The 23,739-nt window shown below is 55.3% G+C and overlaps 1 protein-coding gene and 1 long non-coding RNA gene across 2 annotated transcripts in view; both read right to left on the bottom strand.

Moving 5' to 3' along the window:
- Positions 1–293: 293 nt before the first annotated feature.
- Positions 294–6,979, bottom strand: LOC149861321 (uncharacterized). Its single transcript, XR_016443019.1, has 5 exons — positions 6,654–6,979; positions 4,726–4,812; positions 3,285–3,459; positions 2,049–2,216; positions 294–937 (listed from the first exon to the last, which is right to left on the bottom strand). It is a non-coding gene; the product is annotated as an uncharacterized LOC149861321 (long non-coding RNA).
- A 1,905-nt stretch (positions 6,980–8,884) lies between these two features.
- Positions 8,885–23,739, bottom strand: part of LOC149861320 (NACHT, LRR and PYD domains-containing protein 12-like) — a 57,306-nt gene continuing 42,451 nt past the window's right edge. The window contains exons 7-12 of the mRNA XM_090052928.1: positions 23,469–23,642; positions 21,505–21,678; positions 19,751–19,924; positions 17,725–17,898; positions 11,422–11,595; positions 8,885–10,373 (exon numbers count right to left, since the gene is read on the bottom strand). Coding sequence (XP_089909054.1) covers positions 10,268–10,373; positions 11,422–11,595; positions 17,725–17,898; positions 19,751–19,924; positions 21,505–21,678; positions 23,469–23,642 — 976 coding nt within the window. The 3' untranslated portion in view covers positions 8,885–10,267. The remainder of the gene's footprint in view (positions 10,374–11,421; positions 11,596–17,724; positions 17,899–19,750; positions 19,925–21,504; positions 21,679–23,468; positions 23,643–23,739) is intronic.

Here is a 23,739-nt window from a genome sequence, read left to right as displayed (position 1 = left end):
TCCCCTGGTATAGACAGACCTAATTCCTTTTATCAGAATTAGAAGTCCTAAGACTGGCTGATATCCCAACAAGTCTCTCTTGTGGGCGACTCAGTTCTTTTTACACTACTTTGCTTAGCCTCACTTAAGCTAACTTGGGGTAATTTAAAATTAACACAGCTAAAAGCCTGTGAAGCTACTAGAATGCCAGCTAAAAGGATGCTAGCTCAACGAAAGACCTACAATAGACATGGGCTGCCCAGCCCCTGGGCTGGTGCGTGTTCAGTGCACAGACCACACACCTGGACTCTGTCTTTAGAAAATCTTTATTATCAGCTCCAAAACGTCCATGAAGAATGCCCATGAAGATTCAGAAGCACTGCTGGGATGCACTGTACAGAGAAGGTCTCCAATGATCATTGTGAACGTAGTGTCTCAAAAGGTAGTGATGGCCGAGACCCGTGATTACGAAGCCAGCAGTGGCCAAGGAGAAAAGCATCACCAAGAAGTCAAAGCCACTGATCAAGTGCAATTCCTTCATGTAACGTAGGAGCAGAAAGATTCTGCAGATCTTCGGCCGTCACCAAAGACAGCACAGCCATGTGAGGTGGGCTTACGGGCTATACCAAGGCAAACAAGCCCAGAGCTGGTATGATTCAAACCAGTATGAATCAAGCTCTGATCCATTCAGGGGCACATTTCTCATTCTTGGGCGGGGGTAAGGCAGTGCCGGAGGGAACAGCACTTGTCTGCAGCTTCCCATTAGGCCCCGTGTCTGCTCATGAATCACTGCAGCAGACATCCCCGGGTTCATCTGCCTGACCAGCGCTGCCGTCACCGAGAGAAAAACACTCCTGCTGCCCAACACAGTGCGTTTTAAAAGGAAATCTTCACCCCTTCAGCTGCAAGCTTTTTCAGATGTTCTTCCATCGCTGGGGTAAAGTCACAGAAGCCCAGCCTAGAAGACAAAGGGAAAGCCCCAGGTGTACTCTGGTAACTCCCCTCCCAACTGGGCATGCTGCTGGGCTGTAGCTCCACCATGCTGCCCTGGGGACTGGTATCAGGGCCCCGGAGACACGGATACCAGTCTCAGTGTGGAATACCCCTCTGCTGCGATCCGCCCCCACATATCGGATTCTTTCATCTCTACAAGATCTGGTTTCTTGAGCCCTGCTGTGTTGCTGTGCGGGGGGCACGTCACCATGGCCCAGCTAGTCCAGCTAGTAACCCAGGAGCCATACCAGTGCTCTGAATGATCAGTCAGTACTGCAGATGTTAATGAGGGCCTCGAGCTACAAGATTTGGCAGTTTCATGTGTGGCCCATGGAAGTTAAACCTTGGACTCCTGCCCTTCTTATGTCCTTGGCTTCCTATGCTTTCCCCCCTAGGTCCAGGCACCGCTCCCCTGACTGTCGCTGCCTCTCTCCATTGCCTGCTGCTGCCACTGCCCCCTGCCTCCCTCCTTCTGGGCTGCCAGGGTCTCTGAGATGCCCCTCCCACTTCCAGCTTTTGATTCCTGCTGCTCCCATGGTGGTGGGGTGCTGCAGCCTGCAGAAGAGGTGGTGATGAGGCCGTGCGGCTAACGGGGTGGCGGCAATAGGTGCAGGCTGCAGCCGCGCAGAAACTGGACAACCCTACACTACAGGAGTCATCCTTCCTCCCTGTATTGTTGGTTCAGAATCACCAATACGTTCCTTGCCATGAAAACCCAGAGACCCAGACCCCAGTGAAGTGGGGAGGGATGAGCTGAGGTCTGCTGAAAGGGAGCAGGGATATTGGTTCCAACTCAAACTCCTGGGCCCTGTTTTCAAGGAAAACATATGGGATGACTTTATAGTGCAACCTGGCCCTTAGGGCTACAGCTTCAACTCCTTTCAGACCCATCAGGCCTGCAGGTTCAACCAGTTAGCAGCAGAGACTCCATATCCTATTCTTCACCGGCCGCCAGCTCCCCATCACACTTCCTTCAACCTAAGCTCACCTTACTCATCAGATCCGCATCACAAAAGGGACCATTAAACTAGGACAGGGAGAGGTCCCTGGTGTCTGAGGTGCAGAAGGTGCCTCACCTGATCTCCTGGAGGTGGGGGCAGGTCAGGATAAGTTGCCTCATGTCTTCAGCACATTCATCTGTGAACATATTGAACCTCAGGTCCAGGTGCTGGAGGCTGGTATTCGTGGTCAGAGCCCAGGACAGTGTCTGGCAGGAGAAGCTGGATAAACCAGTTCCCTGGAGGCTGCAGCAGAGCATTGGACATGTAGGTTAGAGAAAAGCTTGCATGCAGCGGTGACAGGGGCTCCTATACATCTGTCTGCCTTTGTCTCTCTGTGCATCTCCTCTCTCTAGTTCATGTCCCTTTGCCTCCCGCTGCTCCCCTTCCCCTTGCCCCTGAGTCTTACTCTCCCTACTGATTTCACAGTCAGGCAGATTGAACGTGTCTACAGCTAGGACGGGAAGGATGAGCCACATTAACAGGGACCCATCACTGGGCTTCTGAAGGTGTCTTAAGATGCAGGTGGACAAACTCATGCCTGGGATGCTACAGCTGGGGACAGTCCTGCTTTGAGCAGGGGGCTGGACTAGATGTGACCTCTTGAGGTCCCTTCCAACCCACACTGATTCCTCTCAATCAGCAACCCACTGGTGCGCTGAATGATCATTATCAGTGTGCCTAGGTGCCCTTCCCATGCCACAGCCAGCTGGCCTCAGACAGATGGAGGATCACAACTGCCCCAACCACACTCCTCCTGGGCCGTGGTTGGGACACAGATGCAGGACCCACTGGGCTGGGATTGAGAGCAGCATGAGGCAGCAAATGACTGACCCCGCACCCTGCCTGGTCTGAATGAGAGGTGCGGCAGAAGGGATGAACATCTCTCTCCTCCCCCAGGGAAGGGGCAGGCCATGTGAGCACAGAAGGTCATGTCACTTGTGAAAGGGCATGGATGGAGAGCCTGGACAGCGGAGCTCTAACAGCTACATCGTATTATACCTGCTAGGCACCGAAGCATGATCCTATTCTACCCTGCTCGAATCACTGTAAAACCTTTGTGCACCTACGTATGTGCCAGGTCCCCATCTCAGCCTTAAGCCTAAGTCACAAAGAGCTGCAGGGAGAGACGACCCACCCCTTCCCCACTGACTGGTCTGCAGGGCCTCAAGCAGGGTGCAGCAGGAGCTGATTCACATGCCCAAGTACACTTAGGCACCGCATCAGTGGAACAAGAGCTGGCCCAAAATCTCTAACAGGATTATCAGCTTTCTGACACACTGGGAAAGCGGTCACCACCAGCCTGATACTTACAGCAACTTCTGCATCTTGCAGTGCGGGTCCCCAAATGCCTGGCACAGGTAGGAAAGGCCTCTGTCCAGCACTTTGTTTTTTCCAAGGTCAAGGCTCAACAGGCTCTGTCTGGTTCTCTGTAAGAGCAAAGGCCAGGTCTTCACAGCAGTCACTGGTGAAGGCATTGTCCTCGAGACTACATAGCGTGTAGAGGGGAGGGAGGGAGACAGCTGAATACAAGGAGAGAGAAGGAGGACAAACAGCACAGCCAGGAAGGGAATGCACAGGCAGAAGAAGAACAGAGCAGAGGGAAAAGGAGCCATAAGAGACTGAGGCAGAGGGAGGAGGGAGACAGAAACAATGGGAGAGATGCAGTCATCCGGCCATTTGGGAGGAGACGATGAGAACGAAGAACGAAGGACACCAGCAGGCAAGTCATGGAGGTGACAGTGGAGGGCAAATGGTGACACCAGCCTTGCACTCAGCAAGGGCCAAGCCCTGCAGGACCACCCACACCACCCCGGGAGCCCAGCCTGCAGCTGGCCCCTAGCAGGACACCAGCCCAAGGCAGTAGCCGCAAAAGGGACTCTGCACTGAGTCGTTCCAGCAACAAACACTTGTGGGAGGCAAGAGGCAGGCTCCACACGCTCACGTCTGGTCTCCAGGCAGCAAAGAGCAGAAGTAGGTTCAGCTCCTGCCTTGTCTAAGAGTGCCCTTGGCTTCGGCAGGTGGAGAGGATCAAGGATGAGCCGTACCAAGAACCAGCCTGGGATGAGGAATCCCCTACAGGCCTCTAAGCCAGAAAGATGCTCAAACACCTCAAGGCATGGGGACCACAGCAGGCAGGGTATAATGAGAGCCCAGGCCCAGCTGGAGGAGACTCAGCCCTAGTTCCAGCTGGCGTTGGCCGAGTCATCCCTGAGGGTGGGCGACCTGTCCGCGCAGGCGCAGAGCAGACAGCAGCAAGCTGCCTGGGCACAGACCCAGCCTGCTCTGAGCTCCTCACCTAATCCCCACCTTGTCTCTGCACTCCTGGCCCCGGCCCCTGACTCCACTTCCCCAACCACGATCCCAGCTTCTGGACCAGCCCTTGCATCACAGGTGACCCACCCTGACTGCCCACAGCCTGGTCCCTTGCACAGGGAGTGGGCAGACAAGAGATCAATGACCACGGGTGCTCAGAAGGGTCTTGGCCAGACCTCCCAGGAGCACGGCGCTGGTCGGGCCCTGGTGCAGTGGGATCCTGCCAGCTCCTGGCGTCCCGCAGCGCCCTGGCTCCCCCCAGCAGGTCTCCTAGCTGAGGCCTGGGCAGGCCCGTTCCTGCAGAGATTCTTAAGCATGAGTCAAAGTCCCGGGACAAGACAATCAGCTTCGCGCTGCGAGTTGGCTGCCCCAGGCCCAAAGACCTTCCTCAGAGCCACCTCAGAAATTCTGGATCACCCCACACCGCCCACGCGGCTACCTCAAAGTCTCCATCCTGCAATCTGGCTGCTTCAGAGCACCGCAAATCACCTTCATTGAAGGATCCTTCAGGTCGTTATCCACGAGGCTGGGGAAGAAATGAAAGAGGACAGCATGGGACAGATGGGCCACTGCTCTGGTTAGGAAAGGCACACGAGGCACCGGCTGTCCTGCTGTTTGCTAGACATGTGCCGACTTCTCTACTGGCTCCGGCACCACCCCGCACGCTCCCTGCCAAACCCACCGCCTCCTCCTCCAGCCCGCGGCCGCCTGCTCCAGTCCCCCGGCCTCCCTGCTCTGTCGCAGGGGAGGAACCTACGTCTCCACCTCAGATGGCTCCTACGCCCCTTCGAGCTCCCCCCCCAGCCCTCCTCCCTGCCCCACAGCATGCACCTCTTGCCTTGACTATCTGCCCTCAGCCACCTGGGCTTTCTCCCACACCCGCTGGGTCTCTCCCTCCCTGGCTCCCCACTGAGTTTCTCCCAGCCTTTCTCATGCCCCTTGCAGGTGCTCCTGAGCCACTGCCTTGCTGTCCCCACACCCTCTGTAAGCCCTCAGCTACACCACCACAGCTAGAGACACCCGGCAGCCCACTGCAGCATCACTCTGACACTGTCAGAGCAGTGGGATAGATGCCCGGGGAAGGGGTGGACCCTCCAACACTGGAAGTGTTCAAGAAGAGGGCGGAGGACACTGGTTGGGGATGATCCAGGCGCAGCAATGCCTGTGTGCTACCATGGGCATTTCCCAGGCATCTGCGCTCTGCTGGGACTGGGAGGGAATCCCACTTCCCCGCATCCCGCCTCTGCTGCTACATCAGGAGCATTTTTTTTCTTTAAGCCTTCCTCGGTGACATTGGGTGATGGCTGAAGCTGATGCTAGGGATGGGGACGGGGCTATGCCAGTGCTCCTGCTGGGACTTAAAGCCAGAGGCTTCTGGCTAGAGGGTCTTGTCCCTCTGCTCAGGGTCAGACTGATGCCGGATTTGGGGTCAGGAAGGAGTTTTACCCCATGGTCAGACTGGCATGCACTGCAGGGGAAATTGCCTTCCTCTTGTAGCAGGTGCTATGGCCTCTACCTGGTCTCTTGAGCACATATTAACAACCTTTTACAGAAGCAAGACATTGGCCACTGTGGTCCTGCTATGTTCCCTGGGACAGGTTTGGGTGTGATGTCTTGTGCTGTGTCAGGTTTGGCAGCAGATTTTTTTAAGAGGCTAGATTATGGATTTGTCTGGGATGGTTTGGACAGGGCTGATCCTGCCTCAGGCAGGGGTTGGACTAGATGTGACCTGTGGAGGTTCCCCCCAGCCCAATATCTCTAGGATTTCTAGGGAACCTCTGTGGCTTGGCCAGCTGGGCGCTGAGCCCTCAACAGTGCTATAGGACACCATATGGCACAGCACGGTGTGCAGGGGCCAAGCCTTGGGCAGGGTGTCTTATGAGAGAGCTCAGTGCGGCCATGCGCAGTTCTTCACCTCCTCTCTGAGGGCTCAGCGCCTCACTGGCAACACGTGGCGAAGCTGGTAGTCGATCTCACTGAGCCACGTGATGACATGGTGAGCTGCCTCTGGAGACAGTTTCCCCAGGTATCTCTCCAAGGGAACCCTGGTGGCGGGGTGGGAGAGCCCAGCCAAGAAGCGAAGGAAGATCTCGTAGGTCCCCTCTTTGCAAGCCTTTGCCCTACGCAGCATGTTCACTAAGTTGTCCTGGTTGTAATCCAGGTAGTACACAAGGGCAGCAAGAAACTCCTGCACCGTGAGGTGAAGGAAGGAGTGGGTCACCGGGGAAGGGGCCTGGCTTTTAGGGTTCTCCACCAGGAAGCCCGTAAGGAATGGGTAGAAGTTCAGATTGAAAGCCTGCATGTAGCTGTCATCAAAGACGAGGATGCAGCTTGAGGCGAGCACAGCGGCGGTGTACTGGGGCTCACCTGCATCCGGTCAGGATGTGAGGAGGCTTCCCGGAGGTCACAGGCGGCACCAGGGCCAATTGTCGTCCACCAGGAGTTGTCACCTGAGCCGGGGGCCAACGTGTCACCCGCCCGACTGCAGAGAGTGACCGCCCTGAGCAGAGAGGGCTGCAGGCCAGGGTGGGTGCCCAGGGGAGATTGGCACGCTGGACCCCGGCTCTGGTGGCGATGCCTGGCGATGCACTTGCGATCAAGCTCGCTGCCTGCTGAGACCCAGTACTTGCTTTCTGGTTTGTCCACTGCTGGTTTCACTGTTTGTTCACCTGTCCGTGTTGCTCCCTTGCACGTTAGTTATTTGTCTCTGTAATTATATGGTCTTCTCGTTTATACTCTAATTAAGGCCCTGATTTCTTTCTTTCATCTGGCTGGAGCTGGGCACTGAACTAATAACCTGATAAGAGTTAAGCTACCCATTCCTTTTCAGAGAGGCTTGTTATTAGCTGAAGTAATTTGCATAGTTAATTGTCTGTTTTGCATAACGGCCCCTAACGCCCTGGGCCAGGAGAGCTGCTCCCAAGAGGAGGGCTCCCCTGGACCCAGGATGAAGGAGCAAGTGCCTGGGAAGCACCAAAGGCCTCTTCTTTGTGGGGCCGGGGGAGCTTTGGTGGGCTCCAGGAGGGGGATACAAGGAGTTGGGGGAGGTTTCATGTTCACCGTGGAGAAGACCTGGCAGGGCTGATTATGCCCAAACAGACTGAGATCTGTCTGTGGGGACACCAGGGGCCCAGGGATGTGGCCCGTTTTGAAAGCCCGGTGAAGGTTTTGGGGTGAGAGACCTGGGACGGGCCAAAACCTAGACTGGCCAGAGCCGGGACAGACAGGAGAACTAGACTGGGGCCCAGCAGGGCAGGGCTGGGCATGCACCGAGTGAAGAAAAGGGGGTGCAAAAAGTGGTGTGGGGGGAAAGCCTAGCGTATCTCTGATACACTCGGAGCTGGGGACAGGATGGGAAGGCAGGGGCCTGATGCCTGGAGTCAGGCTACCCAAAGACGCCGCTCGAGAAAACACCCCAGTTACCACCAAGACCTGGCAGGCGAGAGAGAGAAAAGGGCCAGACTCGGGGACCCCAGTAGGTAGCCAGGCACAGCCCCAGCACAAGCGGGCGCCCGGTTGTCCCGGAGGGGCACCGGTAACAGCACATGCATGGCCAGGGGCCTGGGGAGAGCTGGTCCGGGGGGTCCCATCAGGCGTCGTTCTGAACCGAGCCCGTGGCCCTTCCGCAGGGAGGAGAGCGGCAATCCTGAGGATGTGACAGACGCCAGGGACAAGATTGCAGAGGAGTGGGGCAGGGGCCTTCGTCCTCCTGGGGTGCCGCTCCCATCCAGCCCCACGCTGGGGGCACTGGCAGCTTGGGGTGGGGCAGGCAGGGGCCGAGGGGCCTTCCCCTTCCCACGCTTCCTGCAGGGGGGGCAGGGGCAGCCTGGGATGTGGAGCCTGGGGGCCACATCCCCTGGGGCCCCTGGGCCTGGACGTCGCGTCTCAGTGGGCTGCATGGTGGCATTGTGACATCACAGCCCTCTTAGCCAACCGGGGCAGAGCCCGCCCTGCGTCCTGGTGACGGAGGGGGCGGGGGCAGGGCTCCCTTGGGGGGTGCACCAGGGCCCTTTGCATGCTCCGAGCAGCGAGGCCGCCCCGCTGGGGGAGCTGACAAGAGGGGGCTGCTTGGGGCAGGATCCCGCCCCAGCAAACCCGCCAGAGCTGCTCACAACCCTGGGCACAGTCCACGTTGCTGCTCTCGCTGTGGTCTCCTCCCTTCCTGCCCCGTGCGTGCCCACTGGTGCCCACGCAGCACATGTAGCCACCTCCACCGGCCTTTCCTGGGCTGGGAGTGGCGGCACCGTCACGCTCCTCTCACTCTCGTGTGCCTGGAGCTCCTGGCCCGGCTCTAGTCCAGCTGGTTCCCCGGTGGGAGCAGGGAAGGGAGCGGGCTGGTGTCTCTGCTCCCGGACACCTGATGCGGGGACAGGAGAGATGGCCCGAGGCAGTGGCAGGGGCTGGGGAAGGCGGCAGGTGGGGGCTGGGCAGACTGAGGTCGCTGGGCTGGGGGCAGAGTTCAGATCAGTGACAATCAGCAGGTCTGTGGGGCAGAGGCCGGTCTGGCAGGGCCGGTGCTGGAAGGACACTGATCGTGGCCGGGGTCTGTGCCACTTGCAGGACAAAGGGGGCCAATCTCCCAGCTCCGGGCCTGGTTTGGAGGGAGCCCCAGTGGGAGCAGGTGGGGGGCAGTGCCCAGCTGGAGCACCACGGGGCACTCACTGCAGAGCCACGGGGAGGAGCGGGCTGGGAAAGGCACAGAGAAAGGAGCTCACACCTGAGGCCATTGCTTGTCGAGGCCCTCTGAGATGCAGGAGCCCCCCAGCTGCCAGGCCAGCACCATCCCCTGAGGAGCCTGGGCCCAATGTGGCTATCAACAGCACAGCGCCACACTCACACACAGCCCTGATTGCACACTCATCCCTGCACGTCCCTGTGCACTGCCTGGCCCTCCCGCAGCAGAGACTGCCCCGCTGTGCGCACCCCAACACATGCGGCCCTGACGGCCTGCCTGTCCACCCCGTCTGTCCCCTCGTGGCTCAGTGACCCTGGAGGCCTCGCGGCAGTGTTGATCCATGTATATGCCGCTCATGCAAAGGCTTTGCTAAAGTACTGGATGGAGTCGGCCGGATCAGTGAACCTGCCCGATGCATGAACTCTTGACATAAGCAACCTTGGGATCATGGGCCAGACGTGCTGTCCTGCCAGGAGATGGGAGGGGGAGGTGGCTGTACAAGGTGTGGGGCAGCCCTGTACCAGGAGGACAAGGCTGGAAAGGGAGCAGCCAGATCAGGAGCTGGAACAAGCCCTTGGACAGCTTCAGATGTTCAAAATCCCAGATGTGCTTTGACATCTTCCCATGGTAAGAATTGCTGACAGGCGGCAGGCTGCTGGGGAGACCTTGCCCACGGCCTGACGCTAAGTCATACAGAGCGGTGGATCCTCTGGGTGATTACAAATGGGCGCTGCAGCGAGGATGTGTGAGGAGCCCAGCTCAGAGCACGCGGCCCCTTTTATCCCCCTCCTCCAGCAAAGGCGCACGTCCGTCCTGGATGGAAACTCCACAAATACAGGAACGAGCAGATGCCACGATGTCATTCTCCGAGTCAAGATGGTTTGGTCCCATGGCTCGCAACAGCCTCACTCCCGGGTCACCCTTCACTACAGCCATAGACACCTCCATGTACAGCACGTCGGAGCAGATTGTCACAGACCCAGCGCCTGCCTCGCATCATCCTGCTCTGTCCAGGCCCCCGAGTGCTGGGTACTTGCAGGGCCATCCCCACAGCTGCTCACAGCCTCCGCTGGGCCTGCCCCCGCCCTGGGGCAGAAGAGGAGAGGCTGAGGCTGAGAGCGGAGGAAATGATCCTGCCGGCTGCAAGGGGAGAGGAGCACACACGCATCAGGTTTGTGGCCTCGGTTTCACGTCTGCTCCACCCCACAGCACGGGGAAGCCGATTCTGGGGTCACTGCAGGAGGCACCGCTGAGCTGTCACTGCCAGAGCTGACCAGCCAGACCGAGGAGCTGAAAGAGCATCTTCCTACTCCTCGTCCACCTCCAATTCCTCTATGACCAAACCAGGCTTCATTCCTTTCACGTCCTCCAGCTCTTGTTTTGTTTCTGCATTTAGTTCACAGACACTCAATCTTTGGGGGGAAATGAGGAAAAACAGAAAAAAGAAAAGAAAAAGGCATTCATTCTCTGTAGCAGCCATGGACCCCAGCACACTGCACACCAGTGGGGTCTCTGGTAGGACAGGCCTTGTCCTGCACCAGCTCCTCAGAGCCCGGGCACAGAGCGAGGCCCCGTCGCAGGCCCTGCACAGAGAGAATAAAAGTGCGGCCCCTGCTGACAAGAGCCCCAACCCGGAGCCTGCCGCAGCCCGCGGCGGCTCTGCCATTCCCAGCCCTGCCTGCTGCTCCCCCACAACCAGCTGCTTTGCGCTGAGAGGCACGGAAAGGACAAGGATTGGGTTTCGGTCTGGAGCCTTTTCCTTCTCCCCACCCCACGGCCCTGGGGAGCTCTGTCCAGAGCACAGCACATGCAGGTGGGACCGTGCAGTCCTTCCCCGGGTGCTGAGCCCTTCCCCACACAGGCTGCTGTGCTGCTTGCTCTGGGGCTGCTCCGGTGCAGAGGGGTGGGAGGTGCAGTCTCACTAATCATCTCTGCAGGGAAGCAATATCATCTACACTCTCCTTGCCGTGTCCTACAACACCTCCTCTCAGGCTGCAGTAGAGCCTTCCCCTGCAGCCTGTTTCGGCCGCTCTAGGGAGAGGGTCTCAGCAGTGTAACACACCCTCCAAGGGAGGTTCCCTGTTCCCCACCATGCAGGAATGTTTCCCATTCGTGGAATTACTGTATTTATTCCAGTCCAACACGAGGTTGTTTCCCCTAGGCATCGTGGGGAAAGAAGTCCCTCGTCTTGGATTCAAGTAGCGGGAGGGGGAAGGCTGGGGTGTAGGAAGGGGCTGCTGCAGCTCTAACTTTGGACCCATCCTGGATGTCCTTAACTGTGTCCTAAACATGTCACTAAAACCTGTGTGGTCACCACACCTAACAAAGACCCCGACCCAGGCATGTGTGGTCAGCTGACCTATTCCACTGTCCTAAACACCAGGACGAAGACACCTCGCCGTATTGCATGTTTCCAGAGAGACCCTAGCGAGCGTCCGGAGGAAGCGCCGTGCTCCTTACCGCAGTGTCTGCAGCTTGCACCCGGGATGTCTCAGTCCCTCGCACAGCAGCCGCACGCCGCCATCCCCCAGATCCTTGTTACCACTCAGGTCCAGCTCCGTCAGGCTGGGGCTGGTGCTGAGAGCAGTAGCAAGATCCCAACAGCAGGCGGGTGTGAGACGGCACCACCGCAACCTGGAGGAGAGAGAAGCACAGAGCCGAGTGACCAGGGCATGAGCGAGGCCATGGCAGAAGCTGTGACAGGCAGCCCCCGCCCCCGCCTCTCCTGAAGGACAGTCACATGAAGGACCAGGCAGAAAGGGCCACGGGTCACCTTTCAGACATGGACCTTTCAAAGGGGGGGGTGTGCATGTGTGAGAGAAAGAGGAGGCACACGGTGTGTGTGTGTGTGCATGAGGCAGCACACGGATGTGTCTGTGTGAGTGTGAGCAGGTACAGGGAGTGTGTGAATGCATGTATGTGTGTGTGGATGAAGAGGCACAGAGGTGTGTGAGGAGGCACAGGGTTGCGCCTATGTGTGTGTGTCAAGAGGCACATGGGTGTATGTGTGTGTATGTGAGAGAGAGAGAGAAGCACAAGGATGCGTTGTGTGTGTTTGTCAGGAGGCACCGGGCTGTGTGCATGCATGTGTGTGAGAGATGAGCCCTGGAGTGTTTCTGTGTATGTGAGGAGGCACACAGGGTTGTCTGTGAGTGTGTATGTGTGAGGAGGCACAAGGGTGTGTCTGCATGCATGTGTGTGTATTAATAGGCACACATGTATGTGTGAAGAAGCACGGGGTGTGTCCGTGTGCGTGTCTGTGAGAAGGCATGGGGGCGTGTGTCTGTGAGTTGTGGTGTGTGTGCATGCATGTGTGTGCATGTGGAGGCACAGGGGTTCGTGTGTGTGTGTGGGTGTGTGATGGGGAGGCACTACTGTGTGTTGTATATGTATGTTTGTATGTGTGTGATGAGTCACTGGTGTGTGTCTGTGTGACAGAGGAGGTACCGGGTGTTGCATATGTGTGTGTGTCTGTGAGTGTATGTGAGGAGGCACAGGGCTCTGTGTGTATATGTGAGTATGACCAGGCACAGTAGAGGTGTGTGCATGTATGTGTGTGTATGAAGAGGCACAGAAGTGAGTGCATATGTGTGCATGTGAGCATGTTTTGCAGCACTGGAGTGTGTGTGTGTAAGGGAGGAGGCATGTGTATTCAAGGACGCACAGGGTGTATGCATGGGTGTGTGTGCGTTTCTGAAAGGAGGCCCACGTGAATGTGTGTGTATGTGTGTGTGAGGAGGCACATGGTTGTGAGTGTGTGTGAAGAGGTAAGACTTGGGGGGAGGTGAGGAAGCACAGGGCTGCATCCATGTGTCTGTGTCTGTGTGCGTGACAGAGAGAGAGGAGGGAGAAGTGGGTGTTATGTGTGCCCGTTTGTGAGGAGGCAAAGGACTGTGTGTGTATTTCTGTGTGTGAGACGAGGACTGGCATGGTTCTGTGTGAGTGAAGAGGCATTGGGCTGTGTGTGTGTGTGTGTGTGTGTGAAAGGAGGCACTGGGCTTTTTCGTGTGTATGTGAGGAAGTATGAGGGTGGGGTGTGTGTCTGTGAGTGTGTGTTTGAGGAGGCACAGGGTTGTGTGTGTGTTTGTGTGTATGTTTGTGTGAGAGGAGGAACATGGGTTTGCATGTGAGAAGGTACAGGGGGTGTGGGCATGCATATATCTGTTTGTGTATGAGGAGGCACAGAAGTGTGTGTGTGTGCGTGCATGTGTGAACAAGATACAGGACTGGGGTGCATCTGTGTGTGTGTGTGTGTGTGTATGAGGGAGGGAGGAGGCACTGGGCTGTGTGCACGTGTATTCAAGGAGGCACAGTGGAGGTATGTGTGTGAGGAAGCACAGGCGAGTGTGTGTGCATATGTGTGAGGATGCACATGGTTGTGCATGTGTGTGAGGATGCGCATGGGTTTGTGTGTGTGAGGCGGCACAGGGTGTGTGTGCATTCATGTATTTGTGTGTGTGAAGATGGGTGTATGTGGATATGTGTGTGTCTGTGTGAGAGAGAGAAAGAGTTGGGGGGCACAGGGGTGTGTCATGTGTGTAGGCAGCAGGCTGTGTTTGTGTGTGTGTGAGAGGAGGCACAAAGGCGTGTGCATGTGTGTAGGCATATGGGGGTGTGACTATGAGGAGGGACAGAGTGTGTGTGTGTGTGTATGTATGTGTATGTGCTTGAAAAGGCACAGACATGTGTCTCTGTGTGTGCGTGTGAGCGCAAAATGCAGCACTGGGGTGTGTCTGTGTGTGACATAGGAGGCACTCACATATGTGGGCTGTGTGCATCTGTATCCAAAGAAGCACAGGGGTATTTGCCTGTGTGGTGGGTACGTAAGGAGTTATGTGTGTGTGAGGAAGCACATGGGGGTGTGTCAGTGTTAGAAGGCACAAGGGGAGTGTACATGCATGCATGTGTGTGTGTATGAAGGGGCGCGTATGTAGATGTGTGAGAGAGAGAAAGAGAGGAGGCAAACAGGTGTGTTGTGTGTGTGTCTGGGAGTAGGCACTGGGCTTTTTCATGTGTATGTGAGGAGGCACAGGGTATGTGTGTGTTTGATTGTGTGTGTGTGTATTTGTGTGAGAGGAGGAACATGGCGGGGTAAGGAGACACATGGGTTTGTGTGTGTGAGTATGAGAAGGCACAGGGTGTGTGTGTATGCATTTATTTGTGTGTGTATGAAGAGGCAAAGAAGTGTGTGTGTGTGTGTGTGTGCGCGCAAGTATGTGAGTATGAGCAGGCACGGGGAGGGTGGATGCATATATGTGTGTGTGAAGAGGCACAGTACTCTGTGTGAGTGTGTGTATGTGTGTACATGGGTGCACAAGATGCAAGACTGGGGTGTTTCTTTGAGAGTATGCGAGGGAGGAGGCACTGGGCTGCGTGCATGTGTATTCAAGGAGGTACAATGGGTGTGTGGCTGTGAGGAGGCACAGGTGAGTGTGCATGTATGTGTGTGAGGATGTACATGGTTGTAAACAGACAGAGCCCAGAAGTGCTGATACTGCTTATTTCAGTTATATCTTTTGAGATAAAAAAAAATCCTGCATTATTACCCTGTGCACAGGTGTCCAATTAAGTAAACTTGTTTTAGTTTCTCCAAGGTTGTATTTTTTTCTCTTTATCTGTCTTAAGTATAAAAATGTTTGTAGACTTAGAGAGTCCGAGGATTCCTTTGAAACAGCCGAGTGGGCGATTCCCCTTGCTGTATGAAATCCTCCCTGTGATCACAGTACAGCCCTAAATAAAGAAAAGCTGGCTCTGTCAGTTCTGATTCAACCACAACACGAAGTTTGATTTCTTCCACAGGACACACATGGGTTTGTGTGTGTCAGTGTAAGGAGGCACAAGGTGTGTGCGCATGTGTGTGTGTGTTCAAGCACAGGGGTGTGCATGTGCATGAATGTGAGGGGGTGTGTGAGAAGGCATGGGGGTGTGTGAATAAGTGTGTGTGAGAAGGCACAGGGTTGCATCCATGTGTGTGTCAAGAGTCACATGGGTGTGTGTGTGTCTGTGAGAGAGAGAAAGGCATGAGGATGTGTTGTGTGTGTGTTTGTCAGGAGGCACAGGGCTGTGTGCATGTGTGTGCGCGAGAAATGAGCACTGGCATGTTTTTGTGTATGTGAGGAGGCACAGGGGGGTTGTCTGTGTGTTTATGTATGTGTGTAAGGAAGCACAGGGGTGTGTCTGCATGCATGTATGTGTACGTGTGCATAAATAGGCACAGGTGTGTGAGAGGAGGCACAAGGGTGTAGCTGTGTGTATCTGTGAGGAGGCATAGTGGGGTGCTTGTGGGTTTTTTTCTGTTTTTGTTTGTGTGAAAGGAGGCACATGGGTGTGTTTGTGTGTGAAGAGGCACATGAGTTTGTGTGTGTGAGTATGAGGAGGCACAGGGTGTGTGTGCATTCATGTATGTGTGTGTATGAAGAGGGGTGTATGTGGATGTGTGTGCGCCCAGGGTTGTGTATGTGTGAGGAGGCATACGGGTGTGTTTGTGAATGTGAGCAGGCATAGGGGTGTGTGCATGCATGCATGTGGGCATATAAAGAGGCACAGAGGGGTGTGTGTGTGTGTGCAGAGTGCCAGGGGTCTGTGCAAGGAGACACAGGGTAGCATTCAATTTACTCTTGAAGGTGTTCAATGTAGGTGCTTGAACCACCTCCAACGGCAGGCTGTTCCAGACCTTGGGGGCTCGGTCAGGAAAGAAATTCTTCCTTATGTCCAGCCTGAAATGGTCTCGCAATAGTTTATGACCGTTTGAGCTCGTCATCCCTTGGGGTGTTACTAATTACGCTCTTAAAGCCACGTGCAGTCTGCTCTAGGCTGGGGCAATGATCACTCAGAGCAAGTATCCAAAGTCAGATACAGAATCTTTATTCGCTCGAGCGAGGTGCCTCTGCAGAGGGACCCCTCCTACTAGTTATAATACTTTTTTATACTTTGTAAGTGCGTAAGCGTTAGCTTGTGATTAGCTTGGGCTCATAAAAATACCCAATCATCTATTAACTAAATCACTATTCTATCCAATCAAGCGGCACTGTGAGCGTGAACACCGAAGTTTAACTCTTGTGACTACATGCCCCATATGTTTTATTTCAAGATGTTTATCTAACATAAACAATCCATGCCCGACTTTCAAGGTTCCCCTGTTGATGAGACTCCCTTGTTGACTGGATTCAGATACTTTCATATCTTATCAGTAACCCTCACACAGTACCCCTCTTCCCTCCCAGCCATCTCGTAAGTGCTATGTCCGCTTTTATGAAATGGAGGCGAAAGGACAAAGAAATGGACTCACTTTTAGCATTACAAAGCGTTGCTTTTAGTTCTACAAAGTTCATATACAACAGGGGCGCACTGGGGAACAAACGTTCCCCCAGATCCTGGTGGTCACCCCTGATAAACTTATAGGTGGCCATCAGATCAACCCTGAGCCTGCGCTTTTCCAGGCTAAAGAGTCCCGTGGCTCTCAGCCTGTCATCGTAAGATCTGTTTTCCTGACCTCTGATCATGCGCGTGGCTCTCCTCTGGACTCTCTCGAGCTTCTCCACATCCTTTTTGAATTGTGGGGCCCAAAACTGGATGCAGTACTCCAGCTGCGGCCTCACCAAGGCCGAGTACAAGGGGAGAATGACATCCCAGGATTTGCTTGAGAAGCATCACACTGCAGGGGGAGTTTCCTGCGTGTATGTGTGTGTATGAGGAGGCACAGAAGTGTGTATGTAGGCATATCTGTGCATGTGTGCACAAGATGCAGGACTGGATGTGCATCTGTGTGTGTGTATGTGAGGGAGGAGGCACTTGGCTGTGTGCAGGTGTACTAAGAAGGCACAGTGGAGGTGTGTGTGTGAGGAAGCACAGGCGAGTGTGTATGTGTGTGAGGATGCACATGGTTGTGCATGTGTGTGAGGATGCGCATGGGTTTGTGTGTGTGAGGAGGCACAGGGTGTGTGCATTCATGTATTTGTGTGTATGAAGAGGGGTGTATGTGGATGTGTGCATGTCTGTGTGTGTGAGAGAGAGAGGAGCGGAGGCACTGGAGTGTGTGTGCATGTGTGTAGAGAGCGTGCTCTGTGTGTGGTTTGAGAGGAGGCACAGGGGTGTGTGCATGAGTACGAGCAGGGACAGGGTGTCTCTGCATGCATGTATGTGTGTGCGCTTGAAAAGACACAGGTGTGTCTCTGTGTGTGCATGTGAGCACGAAAGGCAGCACTGGTGTGTGTGTGTGTGTGTGACACAGGAGGCACTCGCATACATGTGTGTGTGTTTGCCTACGTGGGTGGGTACGTGAGGAAAAACAGATAAGTGCCTATGCTTGTGAGTGTATGAGGATGCCCATGGTTGTGTATGTGTGAGGAGGCGTACAGGTGTGCGTGTGAATGAGAACAGGCATAGGGGTGTGTGCATGCATGCATGTGTGGGTGTATAAAGAGGCACAGAGTTGTCTGTGCACGCAGAGGACCAGGGGTGTGTGTGTGGAGACACAGGGTAGCATTCACATGTGTGTGAGAAAAGGCAAGGGGTGGGGTGCGCGCACGTGTGTGTGGGCACGTACATACTGCACCCCATCCTGGATTTCCTTAACTGCGTCCTGGATTTCCCTGAAATTGTATGGTCACCACACCCAACAGAGACCCACAAGCACAGACCGAGGCGTCTCCAGGCAGCCGACCTGTTCCACTGTTCCACACCCCAGGACCACGACACCTCGCCGTGTTGCACGTTTCCAGAGAGACCCTAGCGAGCGCCCGGAGGAAGCGCCATGCTCCTTACCGCAGTGTCTGCAGCTTGCACCCGGGATGTCTCAGTCCCTCGCACAGCAGCCGCACGCCGCCAGCCCCCAGATCCTCGTTCTCACTCAGGTCCAGCTGCGTCAGGCGGGGGCTGGTGCTGAGAGCAGCGGCGAGATCCCCACAGCAGGCAGGTGTGAGACAGCACCACCGCAACCTGGAGGAGACAGAAGCACGAAGAGGCAAAGAAGTGTGTGCGTGTGTGTATCTGCACAAGTTGGAGGAGGCACACGGGGCGTGTATGTGTGTACGAGCAGGCACGGGGGGTGCATGCATATATGTGTGTGTATGAAGAGGCACAGTACTGTGAGTGTGTGCTTGTGTGCGTGAAAGATGCAGGACTGGGGTGTGTCTGCATGTGTGTGTGAGGGAGGAGGCACTGGGCTGTGTGCATGTGAATTCAAGGAGGCACAGTGGGTGTGTGGGTGTGAGGAGGCACAGGTGAGTGTGTGTATGTGTGTGAGGATGCACATGGTTGTGCATGTGTGTGTGAGGATGCACATGGGTTTGTGTGTGTGAGTGTAAGTAGGCACAGGGTGTGTGTGCATGTGTGTGTGTGTGTCAGGCACAGGGGTGTGCACGTGCATGAATGTGGGTTTTTATGACGAGGTACAGAGGAGTGTGTGTGTATTTGTGTGTGTGAGGAAGACCAGGGGGGTGTGTGTCTGAGGAGATACAGGCTTACATCCGTGTATGTGTCAAGAGTTACAAGTGGGGGTGTGTGTATCTGTGTGTGTGTGAGAGAGAGAGAGAGAGAGAGGCACAAGGATGTGTTGTGTGTGTGTGTTTGTCAGGAGGCACCGGGCTGTGTGCATGTGTGTGTGTGAAAGACGAGCATTGGAGTGTTTCTGTGTATGTGAGGAGGCACGGGGGTGTTGTCTGTGAGTATGTGTGTGTGTAAGCACAAGGGTGTGTCTGCGTGCATGTCTGTGTGTGTGTATAAACAGGCACACAGGTGAGTGTGAGGAGGCACAGGGATGTGTCTATGAGGAGGCATAGGTGGGTGCATGTGTTTTTGTATGTCTGTGTGTGTGTGAAAGGAGGCAACGGGTGTGTTTGTGTGTCAAGAGGCACATGGGTTTGTGTGTTGCAAGTGTGAGGAGATGCACAGGATGTGTGTGCATTCATGTATGTGTGTGTATGAAGAGCGGAGTAGGTGGACGTGTGTGTGTCTGTGCATGTGTGAGAGACAGCGAGAGAGCGGCGGCAGTGGGGTGTGTTTTGTGTGTGTGTAGGCAGCAGGCTGTGTGTGTGTGTGAGAGACGAGGCACAAGGGTGTGTGTGTTTGTGTAGGCACATGGGGTGTGAGTATGAGCAGGGTTAGGGTGTGTGTGTGTGCATGTGTGTGTGTGCGCGCTTGGAAAGGTACAGGCGTGCACCTGTGTGTGTGTGTGAGCACGAAACACAGCATTGGGGTGTGGCTGTGTGTGTGACACAGGAGGCATTCACACACGTGGGCTGCGTGCACATATATTCAAGGAGCTACAGGGTGTGTGTGTGTGTGTGAGCGTGTGGGTGTGTTGGCCTGTGCAGGTGGGTATGTGAGGACACACGGATAAGTGTGTGTGCTTGTTAGCATGTGTGTGAGGATGTCCATGGTTGTGTATGTGTGAGGAGGCATACAGGTGTGGGGGGGTGTGTGTGTGTGTGTGTGAGACAGTGTAAAGAGGCACAGGTGTGTGCATCCATGTGTGGGTGTGCATATAAAGAGGCACAGAGGTAGCATTCATGTGTGTATGTGTGAACAGGAACGGGGGTACATGTGTGTGTGTGCGTGTTCATGCATGTGCATAGTGCATCCCATCCTGGATTTTCTGAACTGCATCTTGGATTTCACTGAAAACTGTATGGTCACCACACCCAACAGAGACCCCCAAGCACAGACCGAGGCGTCTCCAGGCAGCCGACCTGTTCCACTGTCCCACACCCCAGGACCACGACCCCTCGCCGTGTTGCACGTTTCCAGAGAGACCCTAGCGAGCGCCCGGAGGAAGCGCCATGCTCCTTACCGCAGTGTCTGCAGCTTGCACCCGGGATGTCTCAGTCCCTCGCACAGCAGCCGCACGCCGCCAGCCCCCAGAAAACAGTTCTCACTCAGGTCCAGCTGCGTCAGGCTGGGGCTGGTGCTGAGAGCAGCGGCGAGATCCCCACAGCAGGCGGGTGTGAGACTGCACCACCCCAACCTGGAGGAGAGAGAAGCACGGAGCCGAGTGACCAGGGCATGAGCGAGGCCATGGCAGAAGCTGTGACAGGCAGCCCCCGCCCCCGCCTCTCCTGAAGGACAGTCACATGAAGGACCAGGCAGAAAGGTCCACAGGGTCACCTTTGATACGTGGACCTTTCAAAGGGGTGTGTGTGTGTGTGTGTGATAGAGAGAGAGATGAGGCACACGGTGTGTGTGTGTGCATGAGGCAGCACACGGATGTGTCTGTGTGAGTGTGAGCAGGCACAGGAAGTGTGTGCATGCATGTATGTGCCTGTGTAAGAAGAGGCACACAGGGGGGTGTGTGTGCATGTGAGGAGGCACATGGGGGTGTATAAGTGTTAGAAAGCATTGGGGCAGTGTACATGCATGTGTGTGTGTGTACAAAGAAGGGTGTGTGTAGATGTGTGTGTGTGAAAGACAGAGAGAGGTGTGTCGTGTGTGTGTTTGGGAGTAGGTACTGGGTTTTTTCTTTGCTATGTGAGGAGGCACAGGGTATGTGTGTGTTTGCGTGTGTGTGTCTGTGTGAGAGGAGGAACATAAGGGGGTGCGGAGGCACATGGGTTTGTATGAGTGAGTGTGAGAAGCCACAGGGTGTGTGTGCATGCATTTATTTGCGTGTGTATGAAGAGGTAAAGAAGTGTGTGTGTGTGTATGTGTGTGTGTGAGGAGGCACAAGGGTGTGTCTGCATGCATGGATGTGTCTGTGTGTGTATAAATAGGCACACAGGTATGTGTGAGGAGGCATAGGGGTGTATGTGTGTTTTTGTGTGAGTGGAGGCACATGGGTGGTTTTGTGTATGAAGAGGCAGATGGGTTTGTGTGTGTGAGTGTGAGGAGGCACAGGGTGTTTGCGTTTGTGTAGGCACATGGGGGTGTGAGTATAAGCACATGGTGTGTGTGTGTGTGCATGTATGTGTGTGCTTGAAAAGGTACAGGTGTGCATCTCTGTGTGTGCGTGTGAGCACAAAACGCAGCATTGGGGTGTGTCTGTGTGTGTGACACAGGAGGCATTCACACATGTGGGCTGCATGGACATATATTCAAGGAGCCACAGGGTGTGTGTCAGTGTGTGTGTGTTTGCCTGTGTGGGTGGGTACATGAGGAAACACGGATAAGTGTGTGTGCTTGTGAGCGTGTGTGTGTGAGGATGTCCATGGTTGTGTATGTGTGAGGAGGCATACAGGAGTGTGTGTGTGTGTGTGAGTGTGAACAGGCATGGGGGGTGTGCATGCATGTGTGGGGTGTGCATATAAAGAGGCAGAGAGGTAGCATTCGTGTGTGTGTGTGTGAACAGACACGGGGGGTACGTGTGTGTGTGTGCATGTGTCATGCATGTGCATAGCGCACCCCATCCTGGATTTCCTTAACTGCGTCCTGGATTTCACTGAAAACTGTATGGTCACCACACCCAACAGAGACCCCCAAGCACAGACCGAGGCGTCTCCAGGCAGCCGACCTGTTCCACTGTCCCACACCCCAGGACCACGACCCCTCGCCGTGTTGCACGTTTCCAGAGAGACCCTAGCGAGCGCCCGGAGGAAGCGCCATGCTCCTTACCGCAGTGTCTGCAACTTGCACCCGGGATGTCTCAGTCCCTCGCACAGCAGCCGCACGCCGCCAGCCCCCAGATCCTTGTTCCCACTCAGGTCCAGCTGCGTCAGGCGGGGGCTGGTGCTGAGAGCAGCGGCGAGATCCCCACAGCAGGCGGGTGTGAGACGGCACCACCGCAACCTGGAGGAGAGAGAAGCACGGAGCCGAGTGACCAGGGCATGAGCGAGGCCATGGCAGAAGCTGTGACAGGCAGCCCCCACCCCCGCCTCTCCTGAAGGACAGTCACATGAACGACCAGGCAGAAAGGTCACGGGGCACCTTTGAAACGTGGACCTTTCAAAGGTGTGTGTGTGCATGTGTGTGAAAGATATCAGGCACACTGTGTGTGTGTGTGCACATGAGGCGGCACACGCATGTGCCTGTGTAAGTGTGAGCAGGCACAAAAAACGTGTACATGCATGTTTTTGTGTGCATATGAAGAGGCACAGAAGTATGTGTGTGTGTTGAGGTGGCACGTAGTTATGTGTGTGTGTGTGTTAGAAGGCACAGGGGGAGTGTACATGCATGCATGTGTGTGTGTAAGAAGAGGAGCGCGTGTAGATGTGTGTGACAGAGAGAGCGAGAGAGAGTGGTATGTCGCATGTGTGTTTGGCAGTAGGCACTGGGCTTTTTCATGTATATGTCAGGAGATATAGGGTATGTGTGTGTTTGTGTGTGTGTGTGTGTGTGTGAGAGAATAACATGGGAGGGAGAGGAGGTACATGGGTTTGTGTATATGACTGTGAGAAGGCACAAGGTGTGTGTGCATACATTTATTTGTGCATGTATGAAGAGGCACAGAAGTGTGTGTGTCTGTGTGTCTGCACAAGTTTGAGGAAGCACACAGGGGTGTGTCTGTGAGCGCGAGCAGGCACCGGGGCAGGGTGCATGCATATATGTGTGTTTATGAAGATGCACAGCAGTGTGCATGTGTGTGTACATGGGTGCAGAAGATGCAACACTGAGTGTATCTGTGCCTGTGTGTGTGAGGGAGGGGCACTGGGCTGTGTGCATGTGTATTGAAGGAAGCACAGTGGGTGTGTGTGAATAAGGAGGCACAGGTGAGTGTGTGGTACATTTGTGAGGATACACATGGTTGTCCATACATCTTTGATGATGCACATGGGTTTGTGCATGTGGGTGTAAGGAGGCACAGGGGGTGTGTGCATCCATGTATGTGTGTGTATGAAGAGGGGTGTATGTGGATGTATGTGTGTGTGTGTGTGTGTGTGAGAGACAGAGACAGAGGCACTGGGGTGTGTCGTGTGTGTGTACGCAACGGGCTGTGTGTGTGTATGTATGTGTGTGAGAGGAGGCACACGGGTGTGTGTGTGTGAGTATGAGCAGTACGGGGGTGTGTGTATGTTTGCGTGTGTGCTTGAAAAGGCACAGACATGTGTCTCTGTGTGTGCATGTGAGCACGAAACACAGCACTGGGTTGTGTCTGTGTGTGTGACACAGGAGGCACTCACACATGTGGGCTGTGTGCATCAGTATTCAAGGAGGCACAGGGGCTGTGTGTGTGTGTTTGCTTGTGTGGGTGGTTACGTGAGGAAACATGGATAAGTGTGTGTGCTTATGTGTTTGTGAGGATGCCCATGGTTGTGTGCATGTCAGGAGGCATAAATGTATGTGTGTGTGTATGTGAGTGTGAGCACAGAGGAAACTTGGGGGTTGTGCACGTGTGTGTGTGTGTGCGTGTGTGTGCATGCATAGCGCACCCCCTCCTGGATTTCCTTAACTGCGTCCTGGATTTCACTGAAAATTGCATGGTCACCACACCCAACAGAGACCCACAAGCACAGACCGAGGCGTCTCCAGGCAGCCGACCTGTTCCACTGTCCCACACCCCAGGACCACGACCCCTCGCCGTGTTGCACGTTTCCAGAGAGACCCTAGCGAGCGCCCGGAGGAAGCGCCATGCTCCTTACCCCAGTGTCTGCAGCTTGCACCCGGGATGTCTCAGTCCCTCGCACAGCAGCCGCACGCCGCCAGCCCCCAGATCCTCATTATAACTCAGGTCCAGCTCCGTCAGGCTGGGGCTGGTGCTGAGAGCAGCGGCGAGATCCCCACAGCAGGCGGGTGTGAGACGGCACCCCCACAACCTGGAGGAGAGAGAAGCACGGAGCCGAGTGACCAGGGCATGAGCGAGGCCATGGCAGAAGCTGTGACAGGCAGCCCCCGCCCCCGCCTCTCCTGAAG

The sequence above is a fragment of the Crocodylus siamensis genome, chromosome 6 (assembly GCF_052110815.1).
Source record: "Crocodylus siamensis isolate JL-2025a chromosome 6, ASM5211081v1, whole genome shotgun sequence".
Classification (NCBI taxonomy): domain Eukaryota; kingdom Metazoa; phylum Chordata; order Crocodylia; family Crocodylidae; genus Crocodylus; species Crocodylus siamensis.
The sequence above is the reverse complement of the archived record's forward strand: the minus strand, read 5'-3'. Positions and strand labels throughout refer to the sequence as shown.